Raw genomic sequence first — 24,109 nt, 5'->3', positions numbered from 1 at the left:
CCAGCCCCATGTCAGGCTCTGTGCTGAGAGCATGCAGCATGCTTGGGATTCTCTCTGCCCCTCAGTGGCTCATGCTCATGTGCACTCGCTCTCTTTCAAAGATAAATGAATAAACTTAAAAAAAAAATATTCATCTTTTCCCATTCCTACTACTACCATCCTAATTCAAAATCCTTATTAAGTTACAACTACACTGTATAATTTCCTGTACTGGGGACCCTAATTCCAGTTACTCCAAACTCCAAATCTCCAATCTCCTATTCATGGCTCTATTATCAATAATCGGCACAATGCTTGGTATATGGTAGGTATTAAAATGTTTGTGGTGTGAAAACCCACATAGCACTATTTCTTATCCTTGTAAATAGTTACAAACCTATGTTCCCTCCTCAGGCCCCTCCCATGACCTTAACAGAAGCCATTTCCATCATTTGCATTCCTCCTATATGTTAAGAGCCCATGATACTGAAACGGTCCTTTTTCATCTAGTTATAGTAAATCCTTTAGATCTGGGGAACTGAAAAAGCAGACTTTTGTCTGTGATTATGTATGCACATATGGGAGCGGTCAAAAAAAAAAAATCCCTCCTCCTCATTCCAATGGTGCAAAGGCCAAACATGTCATATATATATTTATATATGTGATTGCTCCACCCCCTCTCCACCTCTAGGATTTGAGAGGGCAGACCTACGTTGATGGTTCATGTCATTTCTAGGGGGAAGCAACATGAAGAGAATTTGGAGGAAAAACAGAGCAGTGTGACTGGGACATTATACTACATGGAACGAGGGGGAAAGAGCTAGCCTACAGAGGGGTCAAAGCTAAGAACCATACCTACCAACCATGCAATTAAATAAACATATGTGGCTGTTTTTGTTTATTTACTTTTCTTCTTTTTTAAAAAGGGGAGGGGAGCTTTTTGGTGGGGAATCAGTCTTTTTCATAAAAGGTTATTTGTGTTGATCACTTACCAAAATGAATTTTACTAACATTTCCTTAGCTTTAACCTCAACCTAGTATTAATCCCATTCCTCTGAAACTGTAGTCTGAATGGCTATCCTAGAAATCCCTCAGACCTATAAGTCTGGTTCTCCAACAGCTGGGTCTCCAATATTATGTGGCTTCCGAAGTAAGATGGGATTTGTGTATTTTATTAATTCTCTCAAGAGGTAAACCTATTTATTAGCTCTTTAAGCACTGAAAGCCTCCAAATCTATCATAGCCAGTTAAGAAGTTTTCTCAACATACAGTGGCAAAAAACCCATGAAATCAATGGCTCTATGATAGTTCATTTTCTGCTTTTCAAAGCAAACACATGGAACATACCTAATTTCAGTTCAAACTCATTTCCCTTTTATTAAAGTCCAAGTTATCATTACATGGTTTGGTACTCAATAAAGGAAAACTTGTTCAAATAAGGTAATATGTTATCATCAGTATTTCCAGGTGATTGTTTACAATCAAGTAGCATTATGAATAAATCCTTGAGAAGCCCATCTGTAAGAGAAAACAGGAAGAATTAGCTAGAAAAATAAAGGAAGCGTAGAAATCTTACTAAAAATAACCTTTTTTAAAAAAGTTTTTTTATCTAAGTAACCTCTACACCCAACACGGGGCTCAAACTTATGACTTTGAGATCAAGAGTTGCAGGGCACCTGGGTGGCTCAGTCGGTTAAGCATCCAACTTCGGCTCAGATCATGATCTCATGGTTCGTGGGTTCGAGCTCCGCATCGGGCTCTGTGCTGACAGCTCAGAGTCTGGAGCCTGCTTTGGATTCTGTCTTCCTCTCTCTCTGCCCCTCTCCCACTCGTGCTTGGTTTCTCTCTCTCAAAAATAAATAAAACATAAAAAAAAAAAGCTGTATGCTCTTCCAACTGAGCCAGTCAGGTGCCCTAAAATTAACCTTCTTTAGAGCAATGGTCCAGGGAAATCACTGTCTCTGTGTAGCCTTTTCTGTTCTTACTTACTCCTGCCTATACCCAACTCACAAGGGACTGGCTCTGCGCCTTTTTGTTGTTTATACACCTAGTACTTACTGGGGTAGTCCTCTTTTCCAGTCAGAAAAATGCTAGGGAATTGCCCTTCAAAGAAATTTTTAGGGGAACCTGGGTGGCTCAGTCAGTTAACCCCTGACTTTCGCTCAGGTCATAATCTCACAGTTCCTGAGCTTAAGCCCTGCATTGGTCTCTCTGCTGTTAGCACAGACCCGCTTTGGATCCTCTGTCCCCCTCACTCTCTGCCCCTCCCCCGCAGGAGTGTGTGTGCTCTCTCTCACTCTTTCAAAAATAAATAAAACATTAAAAAATAATAATAAAAATACTAAACAAATTTTTTAAAAAATGTATTAAAAAAGAAAGAATATCATCACAGCTGGAATATATCCTATATAATAACAAAGATCTTCTAGACTCCTTGGAATACTACTTGATAAAATAAAAATTAAGCTAAAGTGTTTAGACAACCTTGTAAGAGTCCATTACGTAATATGAACAACAGACAAGAGCTTCAAACATGTAAGTAGGAAATATTCTATTCCGAATGCCTCATTTTCTCATAGAAATCATTAGTACACACATTAAAAACATTTCCATTTATTACAAAGATGGGCTATCTGAGTTCAGGAGGGAGGGGGGAGGAGGAGGAGGAGGAGGAAGAGGAGGAGGAGGAGGAAGCGCTGGTGGCAGTGGTGGTGGTGGTGGTGGTGGTGGTGGTGGTGGTAGTAGTTAGTAGTGGCAGTAGTAGTAGTATGGGAGTGGACAAAGATAAAATTAAGACTCCTGCTCTAAAACGTTTAACCGAGCTCAAAGGATCTTTATCTTTTGAGGGATCTGACATTAGCTCCTTCAATAATTTTGGGTGCCCTTTTCGCTCTCTCTTCTTAAAGTAGGCTCCATGCCCAACGTGGGGCTTGAACTCATGACTGTGAGATTAAGAACTGTATGCTCCATTGACTGAGCCAGGTGGGGATCCCTTGGGTGCACTTTTATAAGACAGTTTAGTTCCACTATTTTAAAAATAAATGTCTTAGGAAGCAAATTCTCTATTTAAGCCTCATTGTTTACCTCTGAGGAATGAATATGGCCTTAGTAAATGCCTAAACAGGATGTGCAGCACAGTAAGAGCAATGGACTCTGGAGCTGGACTGCCTAGGTTTAAGTGTGAGTTCCAGTACTAGCTATATGACTTTGGACAAGGTGTCTCAGTTTCCTCATCAATAAAATAGGAAAAGGAGAATAATTCTAATGATAGTACTACCTCGGGGCGCCTGAGTGGTTCAGTTGGTTAAGTGTCAGACTTCGGCTCAGGTCATGATCTCACGGTTTGTGAGTTCAAGCCCCGTGTCAGGCTCTGTGCTGACAGCTCAGAGCCTGGAGCCTGCTTTGGATTCTGTGTTTCCTTCTCTCTCTGCCCCTCCCCCGCTTGTGCGCGCGCGCGCGCGCTCTCTCTCTCTCTCTCTCTCAAAAAATAAAAATAAATAAATAAATTATAGTACTGTCTCATGGGACAGTTTATGAAGATTAAATGAGTTAATATTGGGGCACCTCCATGACTTATCAGTAAAGTGTCTGACTCTTGATCTTAGCTCAGGACTTGATCTGAGTCATGAGAGCCCTGCATTGGGCTTCACTACTTAAAAAAAGAAAAGAAGAAAAAGAATTAATATTTATAGAGCACTTAAAACAGCACCTGACATAGTAAGAGTTATATACACTATGTATGTTTATTAAATAAAATAAAATTGAGTTCCTGCTTTACAAAATCCTTTGTAAAACAAAAGATTTTCTGCACATTCCTCACTACCTAGACAATCTTGTGGCTGTTTTTATCACCTGCCTTCCCACAAAGAACAAGGTATCAAATAAGTTTTTTTTTTTAATGTTTATTTTTGAGAGAGAGAGAAAGAGAGCGTGAGTGGGGGAGGTGCAGAGAGAAAGGGAGACACAGAATCTGAAGCAGGTTCCAGGCTCTGAGCTGTCAGCACAGAGCCTGACGCAGGGCTCAAACCCACAGAGTGTGAGATCATGACTTGAGCCAAAGTTGGATGCTTACTGACTGAGCCACCCACAAGCCCCATCAAACAAGGTTTTTTATCAGTGAATATTTACTTGACTATTAAATTCTAACTTGGGCAAAAACAAATGCATCAAATTAATAAAACTCTGTCGTTAAAAATAAACAGATGTACAAAAACATGCGTAACAAATACCTTATATGCAGTGGATTACCTTTAGTTTGGGGGAGGTAAAAGGGCTGGAATTAGGGAAGGGTGCACAGAGAGTTTCAACTCTGTGAAACCAGTCATTTCTTGGAGGGAAAATGAAGCAACTATGGCAAAATATTAATATCTGAAAGATCTGGGTGTGATTACATTTATTGTATATGCTATTCTTTTTTTTTTTAATGTTGATTTATTTTGTGAGAGAGAGAGTGCGCACGCATGAGTGGGAGAGAGAGGAAGAGAGAGAATTCCAAGCAGGCTCTGCGCTGTCAGCAAATAGCCTGAGGCAGGGCTTGATCCCATGAACCATGAGATCATGACCTGAGCCAAAATCAAGAGTCAGCCACTTAAATGACTGAGCCACCTGGGCACCCCATATGCTATTCTTTACGTTTGAAATATTTTATACGGATTTTTAATTACAGAGGCGTCTTCTTGCCATTACAACAGTAAAAGAACAATTATAACAACTAAAAATAACAATTCTAGCTCCTTAAACCTATCATTAGTACTCTCTAAATCTCTATGTTCATGGCCTCTAAGGAGGCCATTAAAAAGGTCTTACTCTGAGAACACTGAAATGTCATTGACTCCCCCTTCCTGGATTCATTTCCTGCCTTTATTCAGTGGTGTGTTGCTTACCCATGGGGTTTACACTTTGTCAAGGCCCAGTTCCTCTGGAGTGGAGATTCCCAGTTCATTTAAAGTTGGTCTAAGTTCCTGGATGACATAGGGGTAGATTTCCTTATGAGGTCCTGCTTTGTCCTGATGGCAAAGAAAATATTCACATTTAGCTCTCTGAAAAGCTGTTTCTATTAAAAAAATGAACTTGAGAATACTTTTAATCATGTATGCAGAGGCTAACAGCAGAGAATACAAGTCACATACTTTTAACTTATTAGTCCAATAAAGAGAACAAGCTATGTAGGCGCTATTCAAGGTAGGCTTTAAAGCACCTTGAGAAAAACTAAGACCATTAGGCTAAATCCAGAAACAAAACAAAATAAAACATAACATTTTAAAGCCTGGATAAAGCCTTGAGTTACAAGAAAAGGTGGTGATGACAGAATTTTGTAAAGATAATTAAACATGCCCAGCAGGCTACAGGAATAATTAAGTTAACACAAGAAAAAGTTTTTAAATTTGCCTCCAATTTGAGACCTTAACTAAATTAAGTACTGGTGCTGAATGGATTGATAGCCTACAGAACCCTTAATTATTTTACCCATTGTAGATAAAGTAATGTCACACTTTCCCTCTTATAGACTTGAAAAGACTACCAATTTCCAGGGCAAAAGAGTTTTGACAAATACTCACCGTAATATATAATTATACCTGTATTTTCACAAAGTTCCTCAAGGACAAATATTAAAAAGTCAAATGAACTAAGACAATAACAAGCTGTTATTCTTCTGCCTTTAACAAATTCTAGGTCTCCTTAATTGTATTTTTTTTTAATTATAAAATTCTTGTTTAAAATGTAATCATTTGATCATATGTATCAAATGAACTATGTATGAGGTCACACCACAAAAACTGAAATTTCTTCAATTAATATACTATGAATGTTTAATGTTAAATACATTTCCACACTATTAATAGATAACCTCTTGAAAAGTCTCATCTTAAGAAACCACTAATATTTAACTTCATATCACAATTAGAACAAAGATAAACTATAGTTAAACTTTTGTACATCCTTAATTATTTCCTTAAGATAAATTCTCAAATGCTGAACAAATGGGGATCAAGCACAATTTCTAAAACCTTGCATAAATTCTGCCAAACTGCCCCCCAGAAAGACTGTTAGCTGCAATCTACATTTCCTCTAGCTATATCAGAACTAATTTTAGGTTATTTCAACAAATTCAAAAACACAGAATATGCCGATACTTAACAACAGCCCACCCACTTCCAGAACAACTTTATTTAGCATTGTTACTTCACTGACCTTAACAACCTCTAGGATGCGAACTGCACTAGCAAAATCATTTAACCGTCTGCATGCCCGCAAAGCAGCATCAATGATTTTAGGTTCTGGAACCAGATCATAGCCAACAAGCGTGTTCATTCCTGTCAAATTAAAAACAAGAGCCATATCAACCTGAGATATCCTCATAGAAATTACAATATACTTACTTATATTTTTACTGAGTCAAAGACACATGATCTTGTCTGTTTGGGCCTCTATTCTTTTATCTATAAAAGTAAGAGAATCTAGGGTTGCCTGGGTGGCTCATTGGGTTGAGCATTCAACTCTTGATTTTGGCTCAGGTCATGATCTCACGGTTTGTGAGTTTGAGCTCCGCTTTGGGCTCTGTGCTAACAGCTCAGAGTCTACTTGTGATTCTCTGTCTCCTCCTCTCTCTCTCTCTCTCTCTCAAAAAAAAAAATAAAATAAAATAAATAAATAAATAAATAAATAAAAAATAAAAAAGAAAGAAAAAAAGAGAACCTACCTTTAACAAATTCTAGATAGTAAGACCACAGTGGATCTTCCACAGTGAAAGAACTATGCAATAGCATGCAGATTAAAGAAAAAAACAGAAAACAACCAAAAACCAAGAGTCTTCTTACATGCAAACACAATTTTCATAATTAGCTGGTTTCTTTTCAAACAAGAGGGTTTTTTTTTTCTTTAATTATTTATTTTGAGAGAGAACTAGGCAAAGAAAGAATCCCAAGTAGGCTTTGCAGTGTCAGCACAGAGCCCAAAGGCAGCTCAATCTCACGAACAGACGCCCCAAGAGTCATTTTCAACTCATATCCTTAACTCTTACACAGTGTATGTACTTTTGTTGCTTTAAGATAGATTTGGTTGGAAAATAATCTAAAAAACAACCAGAGAAATGCTTAGGGAGAGTTAATGAAGCTCAAATGAGGACATTAAGTAGATACAGAGAAGCATTAGTGCACATTCAACCAGAAAATGACTGGGCATAATTACTTTCAGCTTTGCACAAAATGACACATAATAAAATTTAAGATTCTCTTAATGGGAGTGCAGAATTGCTGTTCTTTTCATTACTGCTACTCAAGATTATTCAGTAAGGATTTTCCTAGTTGCAGCAAAATAAGGATTATTATTCCTGTGGATAAATGTGAATCACTTAGGTTTCTCGCTTTTAATTATTTTGAAATACGTAAACAAAAGACACAGTGACTACAATGGTAGAATATAGTCACGGAGGGGCACCTGGGTGGCTCAGTCAGTTAAGCATGAGATTTCAGCTCAGGTCATGATTTTGCGGTTCCTGAGTTCAAGTCCTGTATTGGGTGAGCCCTGCTTCAGGTGAGCATGAGCCCCATTTCGGATAAGCCCTGTTTCGGATGAGCCCCACTTCTCTCTCTCCCCTCTCTGCTCTTCTCTCATTTAAGCGTGCTCTCTCTCTCTTAAAAACAAAAAAGAAAAAAAAGAATATGGTCACAGAGACTGAACTAAATTACCTACTCTTAAAATTACTTAGCTACCTATTAGACTAGTTATCATTAATGTTACCTACTCGTGTTCAGTACACATCTACAATTAGGAAAAACAAGTTCTAGCTTACTTAGACTGAACACTTATTTTGGGCAAGAGACAAATCATAACTTAGAAGAAAATAACAAAAAAACCAAACTATTACCGAGATGGGAGGAGAACCAAATAACTACTTCCTTAAATTATCTATAAAGGACAAAAGTGTTAACTCTTGTTCACATTGACCTATTATTTAACAGTGACTTTCAATCAGGGGTGATTTTGTCTCCCAGCAGACAGTTGCCAAGGATGCTGCGAAACATCCTATAATGTGAAGGACAGCCCTTGCAACCAAGAATTATCTGGCCCCAAAAGTCATAAACTTTCCCAACTGAAAGCTGCATGATAATACCTATGCTTACATGATGCATATTTTCCAAATAGTTGTTTTCAACAGAGTAGTCAAACACTACGAAGTATTTCCCAATTCTATGCCAAAGTAGACAAATATGCTTATGTTCCAATTACCTTTACGCAATTCCCAGGCGTCAATATCTGGCTTGTTGAAGTATGTCACCCAGCGAGCATCAAACTCCTCATCTGTTTCATGTGACCCATGGGAGTAGCAGCGAACTGACTGGACAGCTGCAATGAAAAAAGAGCAATGAGTTCAATGTTCAGAAAGAAACACTACTAGATGTATCCTGTTAATACACTGGGGCTGGGGTATTTTTGTTGTTGTTGGTTTTCTTTTTTAAATTGTGTTGAAATATATACAAAAAATTTACCATTTTAACTACTTTTAAGTGCACAGTTCAGTGGTGTTAAATATATTCAATGCATTAAATTCTGAATCAAGTATATACATTATGGTAGGAAAATTACTCAGCAGGTCAAATGAAACAAATCTTCTATACTGATACGATGGGGCATTTGGGTGGCTCAGTCAGTTAAGCATCTGACTTTGGCTCAGGTCATGATCTCGAGGTTCTCAAGTTCAAGCTCCATATCAGGCTCTGTTGTCAGTACAGAACCTGCTTTAGATCCTGTCTCCCCCCTTCTCTACCCCTCCCCTGCTTGTGTGCTTGCTCTCTCTCTCAAAAATAAACATTTGGAAAAAATTTTATAAATTGATATGAAAAAAATCTTTTCCCTCTAATGTGTAATGCTGGCTTCAAATTGCTAAAAGTGGTTCTTTGGAAGGAAAAACTATTTTGTGTTTATTTATTTATTTGAGGGGGGTGGAGAGAGAGAGAGAGAGAGAGAGTAAGATCAGGAGAGGGGGCAGAGAGAGAATCCCAAGTGGGCTCTGCACTGTCAGCAATGCAGGGCTCGAACTTACAAACTGTGAGATCACACACGACCTGAACTGAGATCAAGAGTCAGATGCTTAACCACCCAAGGACCCCAGGAAAAACTATTTATACACTTCCACAATGTCTGAATTTTTATGATAAGCACAGTATTAATTCCTAATTTTAAAAGATGCCCATTCCAATTCTTTTTTTTTTTTTTAATTTATTTATATATAGAGAGAAAGTACGAGTGCAACCAGGAGAGGGGCAGAGAAAGAATCCCAAGCAGGCTCCATGCTGTCAGTGCAGAGCACGATGCAGGGCTCGACCATGACCTGGGCCGAAATCAAGAGTCAGACGTTTATTAACTGAAGTGGAGCTTGATCTCACAAACTGTGAGATCATGACCTGAGCTCAAAGAGTTGGATGCTTAACAGACTAAGCCACCCAGGCACCCCAAATGTAAGGAATATCTTGAACATTTTTTTTTTTTTTAAAGTAAACTCTATGCCCAATATGTTGTTTGAACTCACAACCCCAAGTCACATGCTCTATGGACTGTACCAGCCAGGGGCCCCTATTCCTATACATCCTTAATGCAATAAATGGCAGGAGAAAGCAGAGAAAAATAAAAGAAAACAGAAAAAGATGAAGATATGAACAACTAGCTAGTTCTGGAGATGGGACTGTCACTGCTATAGCAAGTGAAAAGATTCTCACTTAAATTACCATTTGAGCCTATAGCAAAATACTTGCCATTAGTCACAGAGACCACAGCACAAGTTCCAATCTTCCCAGAGACCTAAATATCTCCATTATCCAAGCCCAGAATGAAGTAGGACATGTATATAAATGGGCTGGAATTGGCCACGCTTTAACTTCTATGACAAGAAAAAATAATGTATCTCTAGACCTAAATATATTTGATAAGTGCAAACATTTCATCATCAAAAGTATGTGGATACTTAATAACTCTTACAGTACTAATATTCACATTTAATATATCAGAATGTATAGGTCACAACAATCCTCTAACTCACTGTTATCAAAACTTTAGAAGCTATCTTTTTCAAAAACTAAAATTATCCTTAGCTGAATACTTAAAGCACAAGTATAAAATGTTACAACCACTTTGGAAGACAAGTTAAATACACTCACCATACCACCTAGTAAATCTATTTCTAAGTACTTACTCAAGACAAATGAAATATATCTATTCCTTTCCCGGAGGTAATTATTACAAGTACCTTTCCAACCACCCAGAAGTGTTTCATGATAATCAATTCCTTTTGCTCACTGCTGGGCATGATTTCACTAGATGGCTGGCAGCTTTGTTTTGTTTTCTAACAAAAGAAAAAGATGATCAGCAACTACACATCCTAGTCAAGGAGAACAATGGATCACCTTCAATAATTTGTTCACCGTCCTTCTGGAAGTCCCAAATTACAAACTGGTTGTATTCCCAAAAAACTTTATGGGTAACAACTATTTATAATACCAAACACACACTGCGAACATACATCCCCCTTCTAGCATGGCAAAATCAGGCTCTCCTACATGGTTTAAATTGTATTCCTCTCGAAGTAAAAATAAACAAACAAACAAACAAATAAACAAATAAAAGACTGTATTCCTAATTTCAGTAATGGGTAGGAGTAGGATCTATTCTCCTCACTGTGGACATGCCTATCATATGTTTAACGTTTTGATTTTTAAGTAAACTATATAGGCATTCTTTCCTTCCCCTACTAACCCAACTTTTGTACAGCATTTCCACTTAGGTTTGAGGTTTGCAAGGCAAAGTATTTTGGAAAACAACTGTGCAGTGCTTTCATACAACCTGAAGGTTCCAGAGCAGGAAAAGAGAAGCACGTACCTGAAAACTGAGACATTTCTACAAACTCAGTCTAAAAAGGTATTTCTAACACTACTTTTTGGCATTCAGTTAAAAAGCACGCTATTTAAAAGAAAAAAAAAGCTAACATATTCAGAAAAATTAATCCCTTTAGTTTAAATTTAGTTAAATCAGATAGCTTTCCACTAATAACTAGTCAGCTTGGATAAAGCCCCCAAAATGGACATTTTGGTGGTGGTAATTCTAGGAGAAATGGAAAGAAACGAATAATGGCAAAGGGCACTAGAACAAGCTCAAAGGTGGCGTTGTTGAGGTGCAAGGCTGAAGAACAGCATGGACTTTGGGACTCAAAGGCTGGAAATCTAGAAGTGTGGGAACAGTGCTGAAAAGAAGGTTGGAAAGTGATTAAAAATGCTACCTAGGGGCGCCTGGGGGGCTCAGTTGGTGAACCATTGGACTTGGGCTCAGATCATGATCTCATGGTTGTGGGATGGAGCCCTGAATTGGGCTCTGCACTGACAATGCAGAGCCTGCTTGGGATTCTCTCTCTGCCCCCCTCCCCCCCCCCCCCCCCCCGCTAGTGCAGGTGCGCGCGTTCTCTCTCTCTCTCAAAATAAATAACCTTAAAAAATAAGCGCTACCTCAATTCAGCCCTATGCCAAGAAACTCACTTTCCTACGTTATCAGGGTAGGGTTATAGGAGCTAGGGTTGTGTTAAGTTTTAAGGGTTGACTAAAAGAATCTAACCACTATTTAAAACATTTTAATTCAGCAGTTACTGGAAAACGATTGTTTCAAGTTGGAGGCTTCTGGAATTCAGGGTGCCATTTAACTAGAGCAAACTTGAAGCCCCTCAGGTTAACCCTTCCAGAGCTCTTTGAAGTATGCTCTCATTTGACCTTGAATAGTCCCATCCAAAATGTTAATCCTTTTGACTTTCATTTTATACAACCTGTTCGGTTTCATAATAGTAACAAACCCTGATGTATAATTTGCACAAATGAAATCCCCTATAATAAAGCAAAGACATATTAAGCGTTTGTGCCAGGCAAGGTGCTAAGAGTTACATTATTTCATTTAAACCTCACAACTGCCAAATATCCTGATTTTAGAGATGAGGCAATTGAGTCTTTTTCCTTTAAAGTAGGATCCACGCCCAATGTGGAGCCAAAACTCACCACCCCGAGATCAAGAGTCAGAGATCAATAGTCAGTCATCCCCTGAGATCAAGAGACTGAGTGCTCTACCCATTGAGCCAGCCAGGTGCGCCATGGCCAACTTGGGTCTTTATGTTAATTAACATGTCCAAGGTCATGCAACTAGAAAGTAGCTAACATAAAAGTAACCAATACTACCTCCTTGTGGCAAATATTTAGGTTGTCTACGGGACAGACACCTAAAATAAAGATTTTTGTTTATAAATTATACTCAAGAGTGGGAATAGAATGGCTAGGAGAAAAACCAACATATCAAAACTTACTAAGATGAATCCCCTTAACCTAGTCTGCCAAAAATCTCTGCCTCTTCTCCAGCTTGCCACAAAATGCAGCAATTCTTGGGGCACCTGGGTGGCTGAGTTCCTTTAACTTCTGGCCAGCTCAGGTTATGATCTCATGGTTTGTGGGTTTGAGCCCTACATCGGGCTCTCTGCTGTCAGTGCAGAGCCCGTTTTCAGATCCTCTGTCCCCCCCACTGTCTGTCCCCTCCCCCTCTCAAAAATAAAAAATAAACGTTAAAAAAAAAGGTAGCAATCCTTTTCAAGAGGCCACAAGAAAACTCCCTAAAAGGTATCTATATGAAAAAATTGTAGTACTTTAACATTTAGGTGAGGAAAAAATTAAAAAAACATAAAATCTGACAAACATCAGGATGGGCCAAAAATAACTATGGCTAAGAAACAGAAAACAGTTCCACCACTAATAAAAGGATCTGTTTTCCAAGTTGGGCCTCAATTTCCTCCTCTATAAGCTAGTCTTCATAAAGTGCATGCCAGCCTTTCTGTCCTATTGTAAATGAGAGAAGATAAAGTCTAAATTGAATGAACAGAAATACATTTCTTAGGTTCTGAAGAGTCTAGTTAGAACACTCAAGAGTCAAGAGAACAACCTTATTAGTTTTGAGTTTGAGTTCATGTTTAAATATGCATGCTTAGGGGCTAAATTTCATAATGCAGCATATAGTATCATCATGGACCAAGATTAAAGTGCAGTTACACTAAGTAAAAGTACAGTGCTGGACACAAAATCTCCCCAAACACATAAGGGGAAGGCAAAATAAGAGACGGGAATTAGCAGCACATCTCATACTCCAGCAATCAGAGTTCCAATTGGAAGCACGGAATAAAGGTTCCCTTATGTTTGCAGAACACAGTATTCCTGAGTCTGTGGTACTCAATTTTCGAAAGAGTAATGTTTTTTATTTAATTTTCTTTAATTAAAAAATTGTTTAATATTTATTCATTTTTGAGAGAGAAAGAGAGCACAAGCAGGGGATGGGCAGAGAGAGGGAGACACAGAATCCAAAGCAGGCTCCAGGCTCTGAGCTGTCAGCACAAAGCCCGATGTGGGGCTTGAACCCATGAACCGGCAGATCATGACCTGAGCTGAAGTCGGACGTTTAACCCACTGAGCCACCAAGGCGCCCAGAAAGAGTAATATTCTTATCATAAGACCTATCAATATTCAGGCTCTCTTCCACAGCTCAAGAAGCAGCCATACATAACGATCCATCGTAAAAACGGAAGAATTAAAACGTAGCATAGCAGTCTCTAAAATGACAGAACGGTCAGTGAAGGTGACATACAAAGCTCTAACGGAGAAAGGCCTGATAAAAAAAAAAGTATATTGTGTCCTACAAGTAAGCATATAGTGCTCGCAGAAGACACTGTGAGTGTCCATGCTGGGGTCTCCGGAAGGGCCACCCCTGCTCCTACACTGAGTGAGACGCGCCTAGCGGCTCAATGTCACCTTCGCCGAAGCGCTGTAGGCCAGCGGCGGACACTCCCAGTCAGACGGCTGCAGGTCAGCGCCAGGGAACGGTCACAGCCCAGGGACCGAAGGGGTCCAGTGGGCATGAGAGGTGCGCTGCGCCCCCTCACTGGGGCCCGCAGCAGGTCTACACCAGACTGGTCCGCGGTGCCCGCACCAGGAAGTCGCGCTGGGGGCGGGGGCAGGGGGCCTGGGGACCGCGTCTTCCAGTCCCCCACAACTGGAGGCCGCACAGAGAGAGCTGCCAACGGTCACCAGGTTCCGCCGCACGCCCGCAGGGCAGGGGCTAGGCCGCTGGGCGAGCCTGCCCTCGAGTGGCGGCGGGGACCCAGGTCACCGCAAGGACACGCGGGCGCGAACAGCGGTGGCGGGGGCCTTACCGGCGGCGGAGCCGGGACCCGGAGCTGGGTACAGGAGGCCTCGGGGGCTGGCACGGGGGGCTGCGGCTGCTGCTACAGCGCAACGGCGGAGAGCGGCGCCGAGCATGACGGCTATGGCGGCGCGCAGTCTAAGGCTGAAGGGAAGCCGGGTGTGAACTCAAGGGCCGCTCGGGAGCTCGTGGGGGCCGGACTCACGCACCGACGCACGGTGGGCGGAGCGTGAGGTCCCGCCCACTGCGCCGCTCGCGCCTTGGCGGGAGGGCGGGGTACCACGAGGATGTTGGGAGGCTACGGCGGCGCGCTAAGGACAAACCATTTCCAACGCTGTGCCCTGTCCCGCGCTGCCGCGTTTCTGTTTGCAGCGGCCTTCCGGGAGCCAGGATGTAAGGAAGGTGAGCGGTGGGCAGTAGATGGTATCCTGATTCAAGTCCGCTCAGGAAGCGATTTCATCACGTCAAGATGGGAACAATAAGGGGCTCCTGGCCTTCTTAGTCAGTCGACCGTGAGTCTCAGGGTCGTGAGTTTGAGCCCCACTTTGGTCTTAGGGATTACTTAAGGAAAAAAAAAAAGGAACCGATAACGATAATAACATTGTCAAGTTGTAATAAAAAGACCTTCTTTGTTTAACGTCCCCGTTTGAGCCTAAAATAAGAGAATGGGAAAAAACAACTGCTTACATATAAGGGATCTTATTAGTAACTATTCTTATATCACAAACCCGCAAGCATTAAAAAATGAGTTCAGCCACTTCACTACAGATTAAGAAATAAGCTCAGAAAGTAGGTTGTTTGCTGGCAATCAAGGCTCTCAAATCCCCAGTTCTGAGGACTTAACCTGGGTGTTTGTTGCGTACCGACTTACGATTTCAAATCCATGTTTTGAAAGTTTGTTTTAGACAAAGTTGTTTGCGGTTTCAATCTGTTTAGAATAACTTATTTTGTTGAAATTTCTTTGAAGTTGGATATTAAGACTTTTTTTTAATGTTTATTTTGAGAGATGGGGCGGGGGCAGAGAGAGAGAGATACAAGATCCTAGGTGGGCTCTCCACTTAGAGCAGAAAGCTGGATATGGGGCTTGAACTCATGAACCATGAGATCATGACCTGAGCTGAAGGCAGATGCTTAACTGACTGAGCCACCCAGGCGCCCCAGATATTAAGACTTTGGAATGAGCAATGGCACCTGGAGTGGAGGGGACCCTTAGGTCATTGGCAGCAAGGTGAGGGCATGATGGACTTTTAAACTCTGAATATAAAGAATTTGTGAGGGGGCGCCTGGGTGGCTTAGTTGGTTAAGCGTCCAACTTCGGGCTCAGGTCATGATCTTACGGTTTGAGTTCAAGCCCTGCATCGGGGTTCCACGCTGACAGTGCAGAATCTGCTTGGGATTCTCTGCCTCTTTCTTGCTGCCCCTCCTCCACTTGAGTGCTCTCACTCTCTCTCCCTCTCAAATAATAAACTTAAAAAAAAAAAAAAAAGAATCTGTGAGGACTTACCAGAGTGTCTGAACAACACTACGCTTTGTTGTTCTCGGAAGAAGTTGAGACACTTGCTTCTGCCGTGGCCAGGCTGGCTGCTCTTGGCTGGCAGTGGTATTAAAGCACACAGCAGTTTTAGGTAGATAAGGGACATCTGTTCCTGCCTTGGCAAGGCCACTCCTTGTAGGCAGTGTCACAAGCCATGTAATTGTCCCTGGAGTAGTAACCTTTAGAGCAGCCTATCTTGCAGTGCCTTGGCCTGCTTACTATGTGCTCCAATAGTGAGGGATCTAGGCAGGCAGCTGATACCCAGCTTTTAGTTGGAAGGACAGACTCTACCAAGAACTCATAAAAAGGTACACCTCAACTAAATATGGACTTTGTTTCTTTCATCTCCAGTTTGTCTGGAATAATAGTGTAATTAATCTGTCACTGGTTTGGAGTGTGTTATTTCTTATTGACTCTTTGGAAGACATTATCCTGTATGCTACTGGCTTATGAAATATTATTATTATATATTATAAGTAACAGTGAACCTGTGCTAAGTAAATTGTTGGCGAAGACAGTCCCGGTCTCTGAGCATGCCTCAAACAAAAACAATATCTCTGGCCAGACGCCTGCCCCCAATCCCTACAGTAGGGTTTCGACAGCAGACTGCTCTGAAATGGGGTTGATTAAATTCCAAGGCTCTTAACATCTAATCTGGACTTACTAACTACATCCTGACATAGGATGTGGTCTGGGCCACTTCCCCAGGCCTGAATTACCGTGCCGCCACCCAGAGTCAATAAGACAGTCTCTTGGTATCCTTCACTCTCTATCCCTGGACTCACTGAGGAAAGAAAAGATGGACACTGAGGCTCCTCTTGCTCACTCTGGCCTTTTCTCCAGGGCGGAAGCATCTACCATTCTCTTTTCCCTCCCTAGCAGTGTGGTTTTAGGGGGTATGAACCTGGCTGGCAAAAGGATAAAAAAGCTTTTCTTTTCAAAGCATCTGCCCTCACCTTCTCCCACCATCCTAACCAAAGGATACTTGGAAAAGCTTTGACCTCTTTGCGTTTTAATTCGTATTCTTCAAATCTCCAAGGGCTAGAAGCTCAGGATGAGGTCAGGACTCTCATAATTAAGAAAGTCTTGGGCCCAACTGGTCTCTCTGCTGTTGGTCTCTCCACATTGCTTACAGTGCCTTGGCTTGGCTATGGAGCATTGTTGTTTAATACAATTATGGTTATGATTTATTATGTGTCACTGCATGCTGCAAACTTTTTTTTATTTGTGTTTAAAAAAAATTTTTTTTAATGTTTTTATTTATTTTTGAAGGAGAGACAGAGCATGAGCAGGGGAGGAGCAGAGAGAGAGGGAGACATAGAATTTGAAGCAGGCTCCAGGCTCTAAGCTGTCAGCACAGAGCCCGATGCGGAGCTCGAACTCACGAACTGTGAGATCATGACCTGAGCTGAAGTCAGATGCTTAACTGACTGAGCCACTCAGGTGCCCCTTTTTATTTGTGTTTTAAAGTAAGCTCTACCCCCAATGTGGGGCGCAAACTCATGTTTTTGGTTTTTTTTTTGACATAGAGTCATTTTCTGGCTTCAGAACAATGTGTGATTAACATCTTTGTTTTTTATTTTTAAAAATTTTATTTATTTATTCATTTATTTAAATTTACATCCAAGTTAGTTAGCATGTAGTGCAATAGTGATTTTAGGAGTAGATTCCAGTGATTCATCCCCTATGTATAACACCCAGTGCTCATCCCAGCAAGTGTCTTCCTTAATGCCCCTTACCCATTTTAGCCCATCCCCCTCCCCACAACCCCTTAGCAACCCTTAGTTTGTTCTCTATATTTAAGAGCCTCTTATGTTTTGTCCCCCTTCTTGTTTTTATATTATTTTTGCTTCCCTTCCCTTATGTTCATCTATTTTGTATCTTAGATTCCTCATATGAGTGAAGTCCCATGATATTTGTCTTTCTCTGACTAATTTCGCTTAACCTAATACCTGCTAGTTCTGTCCACATAGTTGCAAATGGCAAGATTTAATTCTTTTTGATTGCCGAGTCATATTCCATTGTATATATATACCACATCTTCTTTATCCATTCATCTGTCGATGGACATTTGGGCTCTTTCCATACTTTGGCTATTGTCGATAGCTCTGCTATAAACATTGGGGTGCATGTGTCCGTTTGAAACAGCACACCTGTATCCCTTGGATAAATACCTAATAGTGCAATTGCTGGGTGGTAGGGTAATTCTATTTTTAATTTTTTGAGGAACCTCCATACTGTTTTCCAGAGTGGCTGCACCAGTTTGCATTCCCATCGAACTCAAGGTTCTGAGATCAAGAGTCCCACACTCTACTGACAGAGCCAGCCAGGCACTCCTGCAAACTATTATCCCATCTAAGTCTCATAACAACCTTGTGAGAGAAGTACTTATCCCTATTTTATGGATAAAGGAATAGACTCAAAGGGCGCTTGGCCAAGAATCACACAGCTAATAAATAGTACTGCTTAGATTTGAGCCCAGGTTTGTCTGATTCTAGAAGTTGTGGATTTTTTTCACCCACCACCCCTGAAGGAAGGCTTTGATGACTTCTCAGTGAATTCTGAGGCCCCTGCTACCTTGAGGACTGTTCTCAGCCCTCATCACCTATACTAGTTTTTTATTGATGCATAGGAATTTACCACAAACTAAGCAGCTTAAAACGATACCCATTTATTATTCCCCAGTTTCTGTAGGTCAGGAGTCCAGGCATGGCATGACTGGTGCTCTGCTCCGGGTCTCAGAAGACTGAAATCAAGATGTTAGTTAGGTCTGTGGTCTCATCTGGAGCTCGGAATCCTCTTCTGAGCTTGTTCAGGTGGTTAGCAGAATTCAATTCCTCACAATTGTAGGACTGAGTGCCCCTGTTTTTTCTTGTTAACTGTTAGCATAGAACCACTCTCAGCTATGAGAGGCCACCCTCAGGGCCTTACTACGTGGCCTCTCCATAGGCCCTCTCACACTACCACTGCTTATATCTTCAAGCCAGCAGGAGAGGGTCTCTAGCACTTTACTCTCTTTTAAAGACCTCCTCTGATTAGGTCAGGCACATCCAGAGTAACCTCTTTTAAGTCAAAGTAAATGGATTAGTAGCCTCATCTTGGAAATGATACCCCATCAACATTCACAGATTCCGCCCCAATTATACAAGGCATATACATCGGGGGGAGAGGTAAGATTCTATTCAGCCTACCACGTCACTTGACGGGGGCTGCTTGTTCCCAAGTTTGTCTCCAGCTATGTTCCCAGGCCCCCAGTCCATTCTGCTGCTTCTGGTGGGTGCTCCTTCCCCGAAAGGTTGAGGCCAGACATCCTGGCTCTTGCTCAAGCCATCAGAGTCTTTTGTCTCTTACTACCATCATCTGCCCTGAATCCTTTTCTGCCCCTCTGGAGAAGCAGCTGCTGGACTTCTGTTGCCTCAAGGGTGTCAGTCACCAGCCTGTCAGCTTCCTGCTGCAGCCCAGAGCCTTCATCCTGGAAGAGCTGTGATAAGGCACTTCCGATGTGTGCAGAGAAGGGGGGATGAGGCGATTGAGGAGTTTGTGAGGATAGAGGCAGTGTTCCACCATGTGAATGTCTAGTAAAGGGAAGATCACAGTCCAGAAGAGCTCTTATTTTCTCTGATAGGAATGAAGCATGTACTGGAAAAAGAAATGAATGCTGCCTTTCAAGGCTGGAAGTCACCCTTGTGGCCATTAGTCTCACCGATTGCACATTGTTTCCATTTCCTTGGGTCCTTCTTGAGCACCTCCAGTGATGAGGATCTCACTACTAGGGGGCTGGGGATGAACAAGGGAAGGCACCTGAGACCGTGACATTCTTGCTGCTATTGAATTATAGCTCTGCCACATGCCCTTAGGTTATTTCAAACTTCTTGAACCATAGCTTCCTCATCTATAAAATGGGAATAATAATGGAACCTACCTAATAGATTGGGAAGATTACATAAAATAATGCATGTGAAACACTGTCCTGGCTGGCACCCAGTAAGGGCTCAATAAATGGCAACTAGAAAAAGTATTTTCCTATTGTAAAATTATAGTTCTTTTCCCAGGGCAGGGCAGGTTGTGATACGGGTAACAAGGCATGGAGGTGATATGGACAAATACACCACCGTGGTCACCTGAGAATCAGGGAGAAGGGGTAGTGGAAGGAAATAGCCTTCAAAGGTAATCCTGTGGGGCTGCCATTAGGAGGTTTTAATGGTACCTTTTCACAATGTAGTTAATTATTTCTATTATGTAATTTCCTAAAATATTACTTTAAAAAATTTTTAATGGTTATTTATTTATTTTTGAGAGAGAGGGAGAGCACAAATCGGGGAGGGACAGAGAGAGAAAGGGAGACACAGGATCCAAAGCAGGCTCCAGGCTCTGAGCTGTCAGCCCAGAGCCCAACGTGGGGCTCGAACCCACAAACCACGAGATCATGACCTGAACCAAAGTCCAACACTTAACTGACTGAGCCATCCAGGTGCCCCCTAAAATATTACTTTTATAATCAGATGTAATTTTTATTGAGATATAACTTATATACCATAAGACCCACCCCCCCTTACTTATTTTATTTATTTATTTATTTATTTTGAGAGAGACAGAGAAAGTATGAGTGGGGAAGGGGCAGAGAGAGAGGGAGAGAGGGAGAATCCCAAACAGGCTCTGTGAAGTCAGTGCATGGAACCTGATGCAGGGCTTGAACTCACAAAAGTGTGAGTTCATGACCTGAGCTGAAATCAAGAGTTGGATGCTTACCCAACTGAGCCACCCAGTCTCCCCAAGATCCACCCTTTTGAAGTGTGCAGTTCAGTTGTAGTTTATTCACTATGTTGTGTTATCACGGTCACTAATTCCAGAACATTTTCATTACCCCCAAAAGAATCTCTCTACCCAGTGGCACCCACCAACCCCATCCTAAGCAACTACTAATTTACCTTCTGTCTCTGTGGATTTGCCTATTCTGGACATGTCATATAATTAGAATCAGACGCTATGTGGGTTTTTTTGTGTCTGGGGTCTTTCACTTAGCATGATGTTTTCAAGGTTCATCCATGTTGTAACATGAATCAGTACCTCATTCCTCAGTATCGCAGAATTATACTCCATTAGGTGGACATACCACATTTTGTTTACCCACTCATTAGTTTATGGACATTTGAGTTGTTTCTACCTTTTGGCGACTATAAATAAGACTGCTGTGGATATTGTGAACAAACGTGATGTTTTTGTATGGACATATATTTTCAGTTCTTTTGGGTATACATCTAGTAGTATGATATGGGTCATGTGGTAACTCTGTGTTTAACTTTTTGAAGAATTACCAAATTGTTCCAAAGTAGCCTGTACTACTTTGCATTCCCGCCAGCAACGTATGCAGGTTTCCAGTTTTTCCACATCCTTATAATTTATTTGTTTACAAAGAAAGATAAGTCTTTGTAGCTGTTTTAAATTTTTTTTTAATGTTTATTTTTGAGAGAGACAGAGACAGAATGCAAGTGGGTTGGGGCAGAGAGAGGGAGGCACAAAATCCACAGCAGGCTCCAGGCTCCAAGCTGTCAGCACAGAGCCCAACGTGGGGCTCGAACTCACGAGCTGTGAGATCATGACCTGAGCTGAAGTTGGACGCTCAACTGACTGAGCCACCCAGGCGCCCCAGTCTTTGTAGCTGTTTGAGCTGGGCCTCACACCCTCAGTTTCCTTTTGGGAAACAGGGCCTAGGGCAGGGGAGCCCTGTGCTCTGAGTCCATTCATTACCTGCTCTTCAACAGGGATCTCCCTCTACCTCCCAGCTCCCTGAGCCTGGTCTCTCTTTTCCAGAACCACCTCTAGGGGGCAGCTCACAACAGTTCTTCAACAGTTAAGTTTCTCTCCCCAGAAAAGGGTTCAAACTGTGGCTGAATGTGAAGGGAAAGAAACAGGATTTAATTTCATGTCTCTCCTACCAGTGAGTGCTGTTCTCTACATTTTAGCTCAGGGAATAGTCAACCTGATTAACCATCAAAAATCATATGAAGATCTTATTACAATGCCTATTTCCAGGTCCTTTGTAGGAGATTCTGACCCTGTTGGTTTGGAGTTCGGCCCAGGCATTCTGTATTTTTTTTAACAATTTCCTTAGGTGATTCTGATGATGAACCATGGTTGGGAAGCAAGGTATTATTATGTCCTTTATCCCACAGCAATCTGGCCTATTTTGCAGAGGAGAAAGCTGAGGCTCAGTGAAGAATTAAGTTGCCCCAAATCACAGTCAACTTGACTTTCTTCAAAGCCTATGGTATGTTCTATATGACACTAGGCATTACATTTGCTAGCACAGGACTGCGGAATAGAGAGCCTCTCTCCACGCAGGACTGGGAATTCTGATAGCAAGGACCTTGGCAAACACCTTACATTCCTCTTCCCTGTTTCCACTGGATATGGTGAGAATACCTGTTGTTTTTGATTCCTAAGTCTGCTGTAACAAACTACCACAGACAGGGTGACTTGAAACAACAGAAATTTATTCTCATAGTTCTGGAAGCTAGAAGTCCAAAATCAAGTTGTCGGCAGGACCATGCTCTCTCTGAAGGATCCGGAAAGAATCTTCCATGCATTTTTCTTAGCTTCTATTGTTTGCGGGCAATCCTCAGCATTCCTTGGCTTGCTGTGTAACTCCAATCTTTGACTACGTCTTCAGATGTGGTTTTTCTCTCTGCATGTCTGTCTCTTTTTATAAGGACACCAGTCATATTGGATTAAGGACCCATCCTACTTCAGTATGACCCCTTCTTACATATTAATTACATCTGTAAGGACCCATTTCCAAATAGTCACATTCGCAGGTACCAGGATTAGGACTTCAAAATATCTTTTGGGGGGTGGCGGGGGAGACACACTTCAACCCACAATATCTATGATAATCAGCAGATGTCAAACAAAACCAGATATCCTTCAGATACTTGTGGCTGCCTCAACACGAGACAGAGCATCACCTCTCTGTGCTCTGCCTGGAATTGCCAGACCAGTCCTACTCGGCTGGCTAACTCCTCTGGTCCTTGGGGAACCAGCTGCATCAGCACCTGTGGGTGCATTAAGCGCTCCTTCTCAGAGCTCCCACCTTTTCCCACTACCATTGCATTGTGTTATAACTTTCTTTTCTTTCTTTCCACTAACTGGGACGTCCTCAAGGCAGGAATAATGTCTGATTTTACTGTGATCCTTTCCCCTAGCCCCCTGCCCTAGCCCCACCCTGTGCCTAGACTGGGATCTGGTACAACAATAATGAAGTCCCTTAATGCCCAGCTGGAGATCCACTGCCCATTGACCACATGCTCCATCCTTGTATTATATACATTTATGTTCCCAAATGGATTTTGACTGTGTGACCTGACGATGTTGTGGATGAGTGCTCCTGTAGCCACTCCCCGCTTATTCGCTTATTCCGGCACTTCTCAGGTTCCCACCTCAGTCTCGAGGGCGGGGGGTGTATATGCATATCTGTCACCTTCCTTTGGAGCCTGCTCCTGGGTCAGCAGGGCCAGAGGATCAGTAAGGCGGGGATGGGGTGCTCATGGGTGCTGGGTTCCACTGGCACCCATAAGCACCTATCAAAAGCTTGGGAACTGAATGTGCTGGGGTGGAGTGGGGGTGCAGAAAAGAAAGTGTTTCATTACTTGCTTTCTGGTACGGGGGGCAGCTCAGCCCACCATCAGTGCAGGTTAATGCCCTAAAGGTAGGGAAACAAGCCCCTCTCCCCATGCCACAGGATGAGTTTCTAGGCAGGAAAGGGACTTCGCTGATCCTTGCCATCAAAAAAAGAAAGCCTCTGCAGCCTCCCCTCCTGGACAAGCCTCTGCTTGCATAGTCTTGGTGACCTGGCAATCAGGACTTCAGATACTGGTTTTGGAAAGTTGGCCCTTTTCCAGAACCAAGACCAGTCTTTTGCAAGCTTCTACCATGCAGGGCCTCTTCCAAGTTTTATCATTTCCTTTAGAGGCACAAAGCCCAGGACCAGCCCAGGGCACCTAGTGCATTTTTTCCAGCTTTCTTGGACCACCTGTGAGAGGGTCAGACAAGTACACATAAACCCCTTGGCCTTTCCCAGGGACTCATCAAGAACAAGAAATTGGGGAGGGTAAACCATGCCAGAGTCTAGATGACAGGGCTCACTGATCCAAAGCTCAAGGAGAAATATAGGTGGGGGACAACTCCCTGAAGAGCCCCTCCTCTCAGCTGCAGAAACTCACCTCTTGTCACCGGAAGAATTTATTCAGGATTCTGCCAGCGAAGTGACTTACATTCTCCCCATCTCTTTTCCAGAGGTGATGTTGAGTTGCACGTGGTAGGGTCTGTTTCTGAGATCCTGGAGCTCTGTGCCGCCCCCACCCTCACCTGCTAGAGTCCTTCTGTACACAG

At 42.1% G+C, this 24,109-nt stretch overlaps 1 protein-coding gene across 1 annotated transcript; it reads right to left on the bottom strand.

The window, feature by feature from the left end:
* Window positions 1-1,330: 1,330 nt before the first annotated feature.
* On the bottom strand, window positions 1,331-14,397 carry LOC106979393 (cytochrome c oxidase subunit 5A, mitochondrial). Its single transcript, XM_027067795.2, has 5 exons — window positions 14,198-14,397; window positions 8,209-8,325; window positions 6,172-6,293; window positions 4,863-4,985; window positions 1,331-1,497 (listed from the first exon to the last, which is right to left on the bottom strand). Exons 1-4 carry the CDS (start codon window positions 14,301-14,303, stop codon window positions 4,872-4,874), a joined length of 459 nt encoding a protein of 152 aa, XP_026923596.1. The 5' UTR covers window positions 14,304-14,397; the 3' UTR covers window positions 1,331-1,497; window positions 4,863-4,871.
* Window positions 14,398-24,109: the final 9,712 nt, after the last annotated feature.

This window comes from Acinonyx jubatus, chromosome B3 (genome assembly GCF_027475565.1).
Source record: "Acinonyx jubatus isolate Ajub_Pintada_27869175 chromosome B3, VMU_Ajub_asm_v1.0, whole genome shotgun sequence".
Taxonomy (NCBI): domain Eukaryota; kingdom Metazoa; phylum Chordata; class Mammalia; order Carnivora; family Felidae; genus Acinonyx; species Acinonyx jubatus.
This window is presented reverse-complemented; position numbering and strand designations above follow the sequence as displayed.